The sequence below is a fragment of the Platalea leucorodia genome (assembly GCF_965183815.1).
Source record: "Platalea leucorodia genome assembly, chromosome: 12".
Lineage (NCBI taxonomy): Eukaryota > Metazoa > Chordata > Aves > Pelecaniformes > Threskiornithidae > Platalea > Platalea leucorodia.
In genome coordinates this window covers 1,836,512-1,848,940 of record NC_138834.1, presented here as the reverse complement: position 1 = coordinate 1,848,940, position 12,429 = coordinate 1,836,512, and the positions used below count along the sequence as shown (strand labels likewise).

Sequence of the window (12,429 nt, the reverse complement as noted above, 5' to 3'; positions counted from 1 at the left end):
TAAAAAAAAAAACCAACAACAAAAAACCCAACCTTTGACATGCCAGAAATTGAATGAGTAACACTGTTGCAGCATAAGCAAAATTGGGTGAGCTTTGGGGGTTGGTGTTTTTTTGTCATTTTTGCTTTTATACAACTTTGAAATGAGCCCTTCCTGCATGTCAGAAGGGCACCGCTAGCGCTTGTAAGTTGATGTAACCCATTGCTGACACTTCTTGAGTCTTGTTTTCCACCCACAACTTCATTCCTATTCTTCTCCCACTGAAGCAGCTGCTCATTTGCTCATGTCTGGGTGCCTCTTAAAAACATTGTATATACAATAATTAGCCCTGTGCGATTTCCATTTGAAACTGAGAGACTCTCCTAGTGAAGTGCAACATGCTTTGAAGGGATAAATTGGTGGGAATAATTTGCAATAAGAGAAGCAGGAGAAGTTTGGAGCATGTAACACTAGGAACCTGGTGTGGCTTAGCAGTTCCTGGTTTTGGAGATGTTTCTAGGTCTTATGCCTCTGACCCAAGCAATCTGGCATATGGTGAAAATGAAATACTGAGCCTGAGAAGAGATTAGCCTTCTACTTCTCAGGTGTTTTAATACATCTAGGGAACATGGACTTCTGGTATCTGGTTGTTCACGAGCAACGTCCATCCAAAACAAATCAAGGTCCTTGATTAAAAAAAAAATCAAGGCCACTGATAACCAATGCAATTTCATTCTTAGGAAAAGATGCATGTGTGGTAAGACAAATATTAAAGACTTGTAAAACAAAACAAAAATTATCTACCTAAGAGCTAACTGGTTCCAGGGAGGGTAGAAAAATCCTTTTTGCTTTATGAATAATTCTCTACGTTCTCAGTGCAATTTAAGACAGAGGAGCTGTTACCCCCTATTGAGGAATTGCTTTAATGAGTAGTAGAATCTGCAGTATCTTTCTAATGCTGCAATGAACATACACACTTAACATAATTCCTTTAATATTTCAGGTACTGTAGGTTGAAAATAACCAGTCTGTACAGCTCAGGCAAGCAGATCATAAGAAAGACTTGTAAAATATTCATCCCCAGTCTCTTACAAATTCAGAGGGTTTTAGCAAATAACTTTCAAAAGTAATTTGGGATTTAAGTTGCAGATGTAATTCAAAGTACCACTGCTATCTGTAACTTCACATTACAGGACTGTCTGTGTTCCCAGAGGAGATTTTGTTTTGAAATGTTAGAGAGTTAAGTCAGTATCAAAGTACTCACCAGTCATCTTTGTTCATATCGTGGTGGATAATTCTATCTAGAATAGAAATGACTCAGGTTTTTTTTCCTCTTTTTCTTCTCCCCGTTTTTTTTTTTTTCCCCTTTTTTCTTTCAAGCATTAGCTGTTCCTAGAACTTTACTGGCTGCTGCTCTTAGTTCCTAAAATCCATAAAAGCGAACAATCCTGTTATACCACTCCTAGATACCCAGTTATGGTATTTTTTTTTAATTGAGCTAAACTGTTTTGCTAAGTAGTTTCGTTATGTAAGCAAGGTTTCTTTCTAATCTTTGATCTAATTCAGCAAGAGGGAGAAAATTCATGGTCTCTTTTGCGTCATCTCTTCCACATGTATATGTATTTACACACTCAACGCCCCAACTCCTGTTTCAGTTATGCATCAGGGCATGCATAACCCAAGTAAGAGAAAAACAGAATGGGTAGTGAGATGTCTTTGAGGCTTGGACAGAATTGCCTCACACAAAATTGCGTTATCTGTTTAATTCATGAAGGCAGGCTTGCCATTCCCATAAAACCTAAATAATACAGAACGAGAAAAACTTCTTTTTCTTTCCGGAAGAAGATTCTAAGCCAGTGAAAGAACATGTTTATGTTGAAACGTATTATTAGGCTGGTTAATTCTAGTTCTGAGTGACTTGTGTAATGCTGTCTACTAAAAATTACTAATGTCTCACAGGGCAAAATTAATTCACTGCTTCCTCTTTTAATTGCCTTCTGAGTTTGAAGTATGCAGAAGTATAGATGAATGCTTTTAATAACAGGTTTTCTGTGTGCATAATAAAATTAACAAGGGTTAGGCAGGAGAGATGTTGAAAATCCTGTTACAGATAACATGGTAGTAGAGTACGATCCAAACAGGTTCTGAAAAACAGATATGTTAGCATGTAAGTGTTCTGCTTTAAGCTCTTTTAACATTTAAAATACCCTGTGAAAGATGCTGACTCTTTTTGTTGCCTGACTTCTGAGAACTTTGTTACATTTTAATACTTTTTGTTTTTTTTTTATTTCAGGAAATTCAATCACATTTGTGAACAAACACGATTCAAGAACTGAATACTTGTAGTAGTCTGTAGAGAGGAGACAAAAACCTGTTACACTGCTTGTACAGTTTAAGGTTTCAGGGGATCTTCTCAGTTCCCCCATAGCAGGGAATCAATAACTTTTGCATCAGGTAATCTGGTGTGAACTTTTTAATCTGTAGACTTTTACAGCTGTACATGAATAAGGTAGATTTTTTTTTCCAAGGAATTCCAGCAAGCATTGCATTCCATCCTCATGACTACAGTGTCCCTGTATCACTTCAGTGAAGAACAGAAATGGAAATCACACACACAAAAACCAGCCATATCTTGGGAAGACCTAAGAATGAGGAGTGTATTTGCACTACTTGTGAAGAAACTAAGAAAAATCCTTAGACTTAAAATAGAAATGTTTTGTAAAAGTATCTGATGGATATTTCAAGAGCCATTAATATTTAAGAAGGAAATTGTCAGTGTATGTTTGTAACTGCATTTTGCGGTAGTCTGATATTTTGTCGCTACCCATTGCATTTGGGCTAGAAACCACGTTAATATTCACTTTAAAAAAAAATTCCGTCCATTAAACAGCTGTTTCAACTTAAAGCTTCTACCATATGTGCAGTGTTATAGTGGAAGTAGTACAGTTTCTTTTCTTAGTTTAGTTGTGTTGATGTTTTTATTCACATTAAATTACAAAAATAATTGCACAAAAATTTGAAAATCACATTTAAAGTTGGGGTAATACTTGAAGCAGGACAGACTTCTGCTAATATTACTTCTGTAGTGTTTTATATCAGAAGACCAAACAGTGCTTTTGACATAGAGCAGCCAGTAGGACACACTGGTTCATTTTTTGTGTTTCTTTTTTTTGTTTGATACCATATGCTTAATATGTACCTCTGCCATGCAGCTGTTCTCTAGCATGCATACACTGGTGAAAATGTAGAAAAAGCTATAATTTAAAACAGAATATAGCAGCTTTACTGGAAGGAACAATCTTACAGAAAATAATTCAGTTTGGACAAATTGTAGCAATATGGAGGCATTTCTGGATAGGGATGATGAAGGGGAACACTGGTGTCACTGACATTAAAAAACGTAGATTTTGTTTTCATGCCTTCTGCAGAGCTCATTCAGGAAGTGTCCCAAGCATAATAAAAAAAAAAAAAAAAAAAAAAATCCCAATGCCCCCCCCAGATTGCTATGATCTGATCTGCTTCTTCATAATCTGGTACCTAAGGGTGACAAACCTCAACTGGGACCAATTTTTCTTTTTCATCACACCTAGAAGAGTGAAACAGAATGAGAAGAAAGCATACAAAATTACCTCTGTAGATACCATGTTGTTTTTAAGTATGCCTTATTTTACGAGCAGGATTTATACTTCGATGCTAAAAAGCATACACACAATATCTTGTGATATAACGGAGCACAAATGATGCAGCACATCGTGTCTACTGGTGTCAGCGAATTAAACAACTACTTCCAGTAATGCACATCTTAATATGAATGCTAATTAGAATGATGCATTTCTGTTTAGATTTTTATTTTTTAAAATAGCTGTCGCAAGGATGGGTCTGTTGACCATGCCCGTATGCTATTAAAAATACACTTTGGTGTGGACTTCTCTTCCTAATCTCTGGGCATTTTCTCCTGTGAGTAGGATTGAAATTGGATCTGGAATAATACTTGAAACTTCTTTTAACAACAACAGTGTGTTTCTGTCTTTTAGTATTATTAACAATGTTCTGTTGCTTCTGTATTTGTATTTTATGTTTAGATTTTTTTTTTTAATGGTTATTGTATCTTCTCAGGACAACCATTCCCAGCTGGTTTTGATCTCATTTTCATCTCTGGCTGTGCATGTAGCAAATTGAGTGCAGTTGTGGAGATCAAGCCTTTGCACATTATATGCAGAAATGTGCTTTGCATTCTCATTCACCACTTCCCGCACCCCAGATGGGCTTTCAGCATAGACTTGTCACGGTGCTAGTGTTCAAGCCTCTTGCGCTGAACTTTTTTTGTTGGTCAAGACTAATGTGTCTACAGTACTATGTACAACCTCACTTGCACTTACTCAAGTTATGTTTGTAGAGGGATGTATTAAGAAAAAAAACAATTGGGGAGAACCCCCCAAACAACAAAACTCATGTACTTAACATCTAAACTACCTGTGCAGTAGAGGTTCTTCAGACTCCTTTTATAAACCCCTCTTCCTTTTCCCTGTTACAGATAATTAATCTGCCTTTCTATGCATATAGGGTTGCGGTAGTGCAATGGAATGAAGGGATTTTTTTGTCATTTATATTGTACCAGGAAGAGATGAGAAATTAACTTGCAGATGGGGAGGGTGAATAAATCCTGATCTTTATATGCTCTTAAGTAAGTAAGAGTATCTGTCATGGGTATTACATACTCTATACATTAGACCTTTTTAAATGTATGGTTACCAGGTGATAGTTAATGTGATAAATGTATGAACTATGCTTGGTGTAATTGTTTAAATACTGTAAAGGTGCGGCATATTTTTAACCTGTCTAAAGCACACCCCCACCTCCTTTATAAGAGAGATTTGGCAGCTGAGCATGAAATGTGGTAGAATAGATGTTGTGAAAACTGAGGTGATTTATGATAGGGTTTGACATAGTGGTGAACAAGGTATATAGTCTCTCTCTTTGAGAAAGTTCTTTTATAAAGAAGGTGGAGAGTAGTTCTTCCAGTTCTCTTTTGTGATTTATTTTTTCCTGAACTAAGAAGTTATTAATTAAAAAAAAAAAAAAAAAAAAAAAAAAATTCACTGAAGTTGTCTGTTTCTCTTTCTTCCGTGGCATTTTCTCTCACCACAGAACCGGATGTATGCAACACTTGCTAATGCTTGGTCAAGCTATTCGTTATTTGAATGTTGAGATTTTACAACTAAATATCATCCTTGAGCTTGTAGTAACTGCAGATGACACGAGGTTTTGTGTCATTCCAAGAAAGGCTCTCAAACTGTCTTAAAAGTGTCACATGATATCACAACGGATCATCAGTATCTCTACAGGGTTTATAACAAATGATGTAAGGGGAAAAACTATGAAATAGAATTTTTGTCAACAAGATGACTTGAAGTTGCTAGTACATAAAAAAAAGTTTACTACTTTTAAAAAAGCAGATACTATTTTAATTTCTTGGAACACTATAAACGCTGAAGTGACAAGCATTATACCACTGTTGATTTAACAGCAGGCTAGGGAAAATGATTGTCATTGTGTTCATCTTTAGAATGATGTGATTTGTACAAATGATGAGATTTCAAATGGCTACTATTAATAGAACTTTTTCTGCAGAGAACTCTTCCCTTGCTGAGTAAACAGGAGGACTCGTCCGCACCCCATTCTGTCTGAGGCGGAAGACAGCGATGCCGGAGTTGTTAAGCTTCAAGTTGCCGTTCAGTATCCTCGGATTGTTGCGCTGTTGCCATTCCCATCCTTGAAGCTGGGTATCCTTTAATGTTGTAGCTAATCTATATTGCTTTTCGTAAACCAGCTGTCGCTTGTTCTTCAGACTGAATTTAAGAGAAATTCAGACTCAGGTTAAGTAACGTAGGAGTGAAAATGCTGTGGTGTTCTGTACGCCATAAAGACAAGCTGATAGACCTTAAAACGTGTAATGGTTTTGGCTTGCCATGCACTTAGATCGGTGGATTTAAGTGTTTTATACTCCATTATGTCACCAAATGACTTGTAACTAACTTAGTTTGAGGAAGCTGCTGATTTTGGATTTATGCCCTACCAAGTGATCCGTTCTGGCACAGCATAAGCTCTTCCGAGCACTTCCTCCGTAGAGAATAAAGAAAGATGGTAGCGTGATTGTGAGAGAGGGCAAAATGTACGGCCTTTTGCGGCTGGCATAGCTGACAAGGTACCCGCCTCAACAGCCAGGGTTAATCCGAGAGCCCTCGGTGTGCCTCAAGTATTTGAATCGGCAACTGTGTAGGATAATTTGTGTTTAAGCTCTGATACTGTTTTCCTTCAATTTAATAGAAAAATCTTGGTATTTGACACTCAAAGATCAATCGTTAACTCGCTCATTCTGCAAACAAAATACATCCATTTTGTATCAGTTCCTAGGCTTCAGTGGAACTGCGTAGCGCAGATGGCTTAGCCTACGGCAAGAGCTTAGGGAAATAAGTTGATTCAAGTAGGAGGAGTTAGGCGTTTGAGAAAAGAATGCTCAACTCTAAATTATGCTCAGCAAATCTGGTTTCTTGTGGCCTCTTAGAAATTTCTGCTGGAAGGGGGCCTTATTTTGTACAGTCTGCCCTCTAAAAATAAACCAACAGTCACTGTGTTACTGGAAGTTAGGAAAGGATCTCTTGATTTTTAAAAAGAATGTGTGGGGATTTTGCATTTTTTCCACCTATTTTTATCTAACATTCTTTCTGCATGATGTTTGGGAGCTGAAATACCACTTACACAATTCCAAGGAATAACTTCTGAAGAAAACTAATTATACTATTTCCCACAGCAATGCTTAATATGCAAAGATTGCTTCTAAATCTGCTTTTCAGGTCATCCTTCTTTTCTTCGCACTTCACCATTTTGACTTTCAATGAGGTAATTTCACCCTTAAGCTCATTAGTTTCCATAGGAAATGAATTATAAAAAATGCTAAGTGTGCCATATGAGGTTTAACATCAAAGACATTTCTAGACAGACCATGAATGTATGTGGAAGCTATATTTGGTCTCTGTTGGGTATTCTTTTCAGTGCTGCTGGGTTTCAGTTGCTTGCTTTCGTTAGGTAAGTGTTGGCTTAGGATGTATCTTTTTTTTCCCTTGCAATCCAAATTAATCTTTAATTGTTTAGAATAAAATCTAGTAACTGGCTGGACTATTTGAGTCAAATGCGTTTTGTTATGGCTCGCGTGCCCTTCTCATGGTGGGGAAAAAAAAATAAAAACAACAAACCCCCCCCCCAAACCAAACAGTTACGAGTAGGATGCTTTGTAACCAACTGCTCCTAAAGGGAGGTTAGATTTCTGAAAGGAAACCTCGGTTCCTGGTTCTGCTAAGAAGTTATAAATGGATTTTTCTTGCTGAATGCTACTCTGAATCCTCAAAGTTAGGACCCATTGGCTGCATGTTAAATCTTTTGGATTGTTCTCCCGTTGAGCCTCCATTCTCAACCATTTTACCTACCGGACAGTAAGAAACCTGGCACACAGGATTCTCGTCAGCTTGTACAGCTTCAAGCTTTTATTTTGAAGCTCTGTTTCAACAATGAAAAAATAGGGAATGCCCACGTATTTCTGTCCTATTCAATCTACCTAACCCATGGGCTAGAGGGATTGCCTAGTATATTCCAGAATGATTAATTATAAAAAAGTGAACATTATGCAAATCCATTTTTACTGAAAAGAATACTCCTCCTGTTTGCTAGCTCCGTAACATTTTTGGACATTTTTTCCCATGCAAATGTGATTGAAATTATTTTCCCCCTCTTCAGCAAGTGTTTAGCATGCTTATCCCATTTGCTGCTTAGTTACAGTATGCAAAATAGCACAGTAAACTGACGGCGTTACCACAAAGGTAAAGCTGAATCCCGAGCCCGTGCACAAGTTGTGAGGCTTTTTGTCATTAAAAAGTGGCCGCATAGCTCTCAGAAGTAATATAGCTGTTAGAAACGAAATAAATGCCACAAGGAATACTATTTAAAAACTCATCCTAGTCAATATTTACAGCTGAGAGTATTAGAGCACTTTATTCCACCCGGAGCTTTCAGAATTTCTTAAATTTGCGCTATGAGCTTTTTGAGGAGTGTGGGTGGCAGCTGATTCTGTTCCTGGGGGGAAAAAAAAGAGGAGGATTTCAAAACCGTTCCTTTAGCTGTAAGAGGAAGAAAAATATTTATAAATTCTTTGAAGGTACAAATAAAACACAAATACCTCTTTAGCAGTTAATTTCAGGGATCTGCCTGAAAAAAAAAAAAAATAGGAACTTCAAAAGAGAAGCCAGGAACTGAAGCGGCAGCGCGCCCCGCTCCGGCGCGGGGCTTCGGGGCCTTCCGCTGGCAGAAGCCATCACCTCCGAGGCGCGGGGTGCCTGCGCCGCAGCTGCTCGGAGAACCAGCAGCGTTGTTCGATATTGCGTATTCTTGGAGAGGAGGGCCTCTCTCAACATAGCTACGGATATAGTCCATGCTGAACATAGGATATCGGATGGAGTGTCTCATGTATAATTGGCTGTACACTGCTACAGCCGGCAACGATGGAGGAGGTACGCAGCGGTCAGATAAGCAGCGTATGAAAGGAGATCCAGACTCCCAGGGAAAGCAGCCTCTGGCAGCGGGCTTCACCCCTTCGGAAAAATCAGTTACACGGACAGGTAGTAGAGGTGGTCGGCGTAAGCGACCACCTCGTCCTCTCGCTGGGCTGCTGAGGAGAAGTCAAAGCGGAGCTGCCCCTCGGCGCTTGCTGACTGAAGGGCGCAGCCGCTTTCGCGCTCTTCCCCTTGCAGCGGCCGCGCGGGAGGTCGCTGCGCCGGCGCAGGCCCCGCCACGTGCTGGTGCGCTGAGGCAACGCCCGTGCAACTCAGTCTTTCAGCAAAATGAACAAAATAAGTGTCATTACGTTGCAGAAATGAATAGTTAAACACGCTTTTATTGAAAAAGCCACTTTTTCCAGCCCTTCAAATGTAGCTATTGTCAATAACTGAACACAAGTACTTTTCAGAAGTAGATTTTAGTACTTCAGTCTTTAGAAATGTAATAAGTAACAGAACATTGACTCTGAATTACAACGTATATGAATTTAATGCAGTGGAAGTTATTATTAGAGTACTGAAGACTTCTAAATATTTTCTTAAATCATAAATATATTAACTCTTCCCTTTGAATCACGTAGTGTTAATTTAAAAACAACGACAGAAAAAAAAAAAAACCCCAAACAACAAAAACAACCAACTTGGAGCCAGACTTTTGTGCTTCAAAGCTACTCAACGCGGTCTGGTACTAACAAAGGCGGAGACTCGTTCGCTGTGCGTGTTGGCGTCGACTGCTAACGGGCACGCGTGGGTTCGCTTCCGCTGCTGCCAGACGCAGGGCTTCTGTGTCTACGCAGGCACGTAAACACACACACGAAATACAAGGCAAAGCCTACAATCTTGTGTTGCCTAGCTCAGACGTTAATAGGTGGCCAATGGAAGCTGTAATAGCAGGTGAAATCATAAATAATTCAGTTAAATATTTCAGGAATCAGACTTAAATGCCTTCACATAGAAGGATTAAGACAACCGAACGCACACTGCAGCTAGCATAGGGGAAGACTTGCACGGAAGATTTCTCTCTGACACCTGTTTCATGACATACTATTGCTTTAACACAATGTGCTGTGTCAGCTGCAAAATACAGCTTCGTAGGGAATTTCTTTCATTTAAGAAAGCAAAATAATTCTAAGTTGTGGGCTGAACATGCAGGAGTCTCTTGCAAAGATAGGAAAATATCACCGGGAGGCAATTAAAATACTGACGGGGTGATTACGGGCAACAGGACCAGCAGGCTTCCCTTTGGTTCAGGGTCCATCGAATGCCCTGGATTTGCACGCGGGGAGGCACAGCCCCTTAGTAGTTCGTTTCTAAAGGCAGTGAGCACTCAATGTTTGCCCTACTTAATTTTGTCTTTTAAGTCTTGCCTGCTGAAGGAAGGGAAATAGCTCTCTAGTCAATGTGCGTTACCAGCAGTAAATAGCTGGTGGATACGGGATCAGAGCAGCTGCGAATACCCAAGCGTTGGATGCTGAAGACTATTCCTAGTATTGCAGTGTTTTTGTACACATGCTCCTGTTGCCATGAGGAGTCACTTAAAAATGGAGTGGACTGAGGTGTTTTAAGCCTATGTAGCTCTAACAAAGATGAAGCTACATCAGACTTTCATAGAACTAGCATCCAGTATTGGGTTGCTCAGCTTGTCTGTACGCTTCTCTAAAGAGTTAGGATATGAGATAATCATGGTCTTTAATACTAGAGATGTAATGCTTGGTAAACTTTGTGCTGGAGTGCAGAAGTTATGAAATGCTTAAAATTAAGTTTACAAAACTGCACGCAAACATGCACGATTGAATTCCTACCCTCGGCTTGGCAAGGCTTGGATTGTACAGGCATAGCTATAAACAGAATTTAACTCATAGCTCCCAACAGAAAGACTGAAGTGATACCCCAGTGACAGAGGACTGATTTACATTTCAGATACAAACCACGATGCAACCATTTCAGATAACTTTCATTTCTCGTTCCAGAAAAGGTTTTCTGCAGTCTGAAGCAGCTTTTCAGAGGATGCTTTCTTGTATAAACCACACGGAAATTTCATGCAGAAGAATAGAGACGAGGTTAGTGAGCATAAGGGAAGGTGGCATTTGTGCTGTGCTGTGGTACGTATCCTCGTAACCTCAGTCCCAACGGGCGGGAGGCAAAGACCACTCTCAACAAAGTTGCATCCATCTATGACTGCCACGCTCAGCTGCTTGGCACAGCTTCCACTCTGATCACGTCCCTGTGGCTTCTGGTTTTTGTGACCCGATGTTTCAGTCCTTCCGAGGGCATCACTGGACGGAGGCTTGGCATAGCGTAGGAGCAGCTAGGCTAGCGCAGTTCTGTGAGGTCTCCGTAGTGTTAGCATCTCCAGCTGACGAGCTCTGCTGGTCCCTGGAGGAGCTAGGGGCCTTCACGTGGCCTTTGTATAAAGCAGGGGATTTTGCCCACAGGGGAAGATTTGAGGTGAAGCTGGCAGAACCGTTCCCCTCAACGGGCAGAACCGCCGGCTGGTTATCTGGCACAGCTGGAGCATACGCGGCATTTTGCTCTGACAGATGATCTCCACATTGACTAAGATGTTCTGCTAGGACCAGGGGCTGCTGATCATCCCCTTCTTCAGAAATAACAAAAACCGGTTTGTTTTTATCTGTTTCTGCCATAAGCTCCTTTGTTTTCGAACCATTGACCAGGTTGATTTTCAGTGGATTGGAGCTCTCTAGAAGATTTTTGGGGCTTTGGCTGTTAATTGGAGATGCTGCCCCTAGATGTCTTGAGGGATCCAAGGACCTCACATGTTTGCTGTCAGGGGAACTGGCTAAAAATCCAAAATAAGGGTTCCCAAACCTGGACTTCTTCAAATTGCAGGAGCTTAGCTTCCGCTGCCTTTGTGCAGACAGAGTGAGGGGGTACGAGGCATTACTGGCAGATGAATCGGAGCAAATGGTCTCTGATGCTCCCTCTATCTCAGTGGCTGAGATTACCTTTCTCGTTGGGACACCTTGGGATCTTGCAGCCGTAGGAAAACCCTGCACAAAATAATAATAAATTAGTAGCCATGCCGTGAAAAGCAGCTATCTTGAGAAACTTTGATCCCAAGGGAACTAAAAGTTAAAATTCCTGGTTATATTAGAGGTGAGATGCATTCTTTAGCAAAAACCTGTGTTATTACCTTAAAAAAGAAGAAACATCCTCTATTAGCTTTGTAACAAGCTGTTGGTTTGATGATTACAGTCAGTGAGACCTAGATATCCCTCCCACACCTACGGATTCCTCGCAATGCAACAGTAATACGTCAATTAAAATAAATTTAAGGCATAACCAGGGGAAAAAAGGTACGTGTCAGACCATTCAATGAGATAAACTAGTCTGAAGGCATTTTTTAATGTTTTTCTGGACTAGGGATCATTTCTTAACCAGGTGCTAACTGCTGGGAAATACAGCTTCTTAGCACTTCAGGAAAGCCTGAATAAATTACAATATGGTTAGGCAAAAGAGTTTCCCATACACCAAGCGAGATGGACTGAAATATGTATCGCACTGCAGGTTGGAGAGGCAAAGCAGCAGGCCAAGGGGAAAACGCGTGCCATCAGCGAGCGGCTGGGGGTACCGGGGCACAGACCCCCGCCACGTCCTCCCCTCCCTGCAAGACTCACGCTGCTGTCAACCAGCTTTGTGAAGGGACTGTTGGTGGTCCAGCTACACCACTTTTTCTGTAGCTGTGGTATTGGAGCCAGGAAGTCGTGGAAAGTGCGGGCGCTCCACGTGCGCTGCCTGGGACAGGGATTTTCCAGCTGGACGTTCCCCTTCTCAACAGCGTCTGCTCCTGCCGCCGTGTGATTAGGAGTCACCCAGTCAGACA

General features: G+C 40.5%; 1 protein-coding gene across 5 annotated transcripts in view; it reads left to right on the top strand.

Moving 5' to 3' along the window:
* CHFR (checkpoint with forkhead and ring finger domains) overlaps positions 1-10,619 on the top strand; it is a 32,018-nt gene extending 21,399 nt beyond the window's left edge. For 3 of the 5 annotated variants that reach the window (XM_082324764.1, XM_082324762.1, XM_082324763.1), the window contains exon 18: positions 2,273-3,460. In XM_082324764.1, the coding sequence (XP_082180890.1) occupies positions 2,273-2,315 (43 nt within the window). In that variant the 3' untranslated portion in view covers positions 2,316-3,460. Of the gene's footprint in view, positions 1-2,272; positions 3,461-5,610; positions 7,108-10,555 lie in introns of those variants that run through there. The other 2 variants (XR_014229541.1, XR_014229542.1) reach the window with 2 other exon arrangements.
* The last annotated feature ends 1,810 nt before the right edge of the window (positions 10,620-12,429 follow it).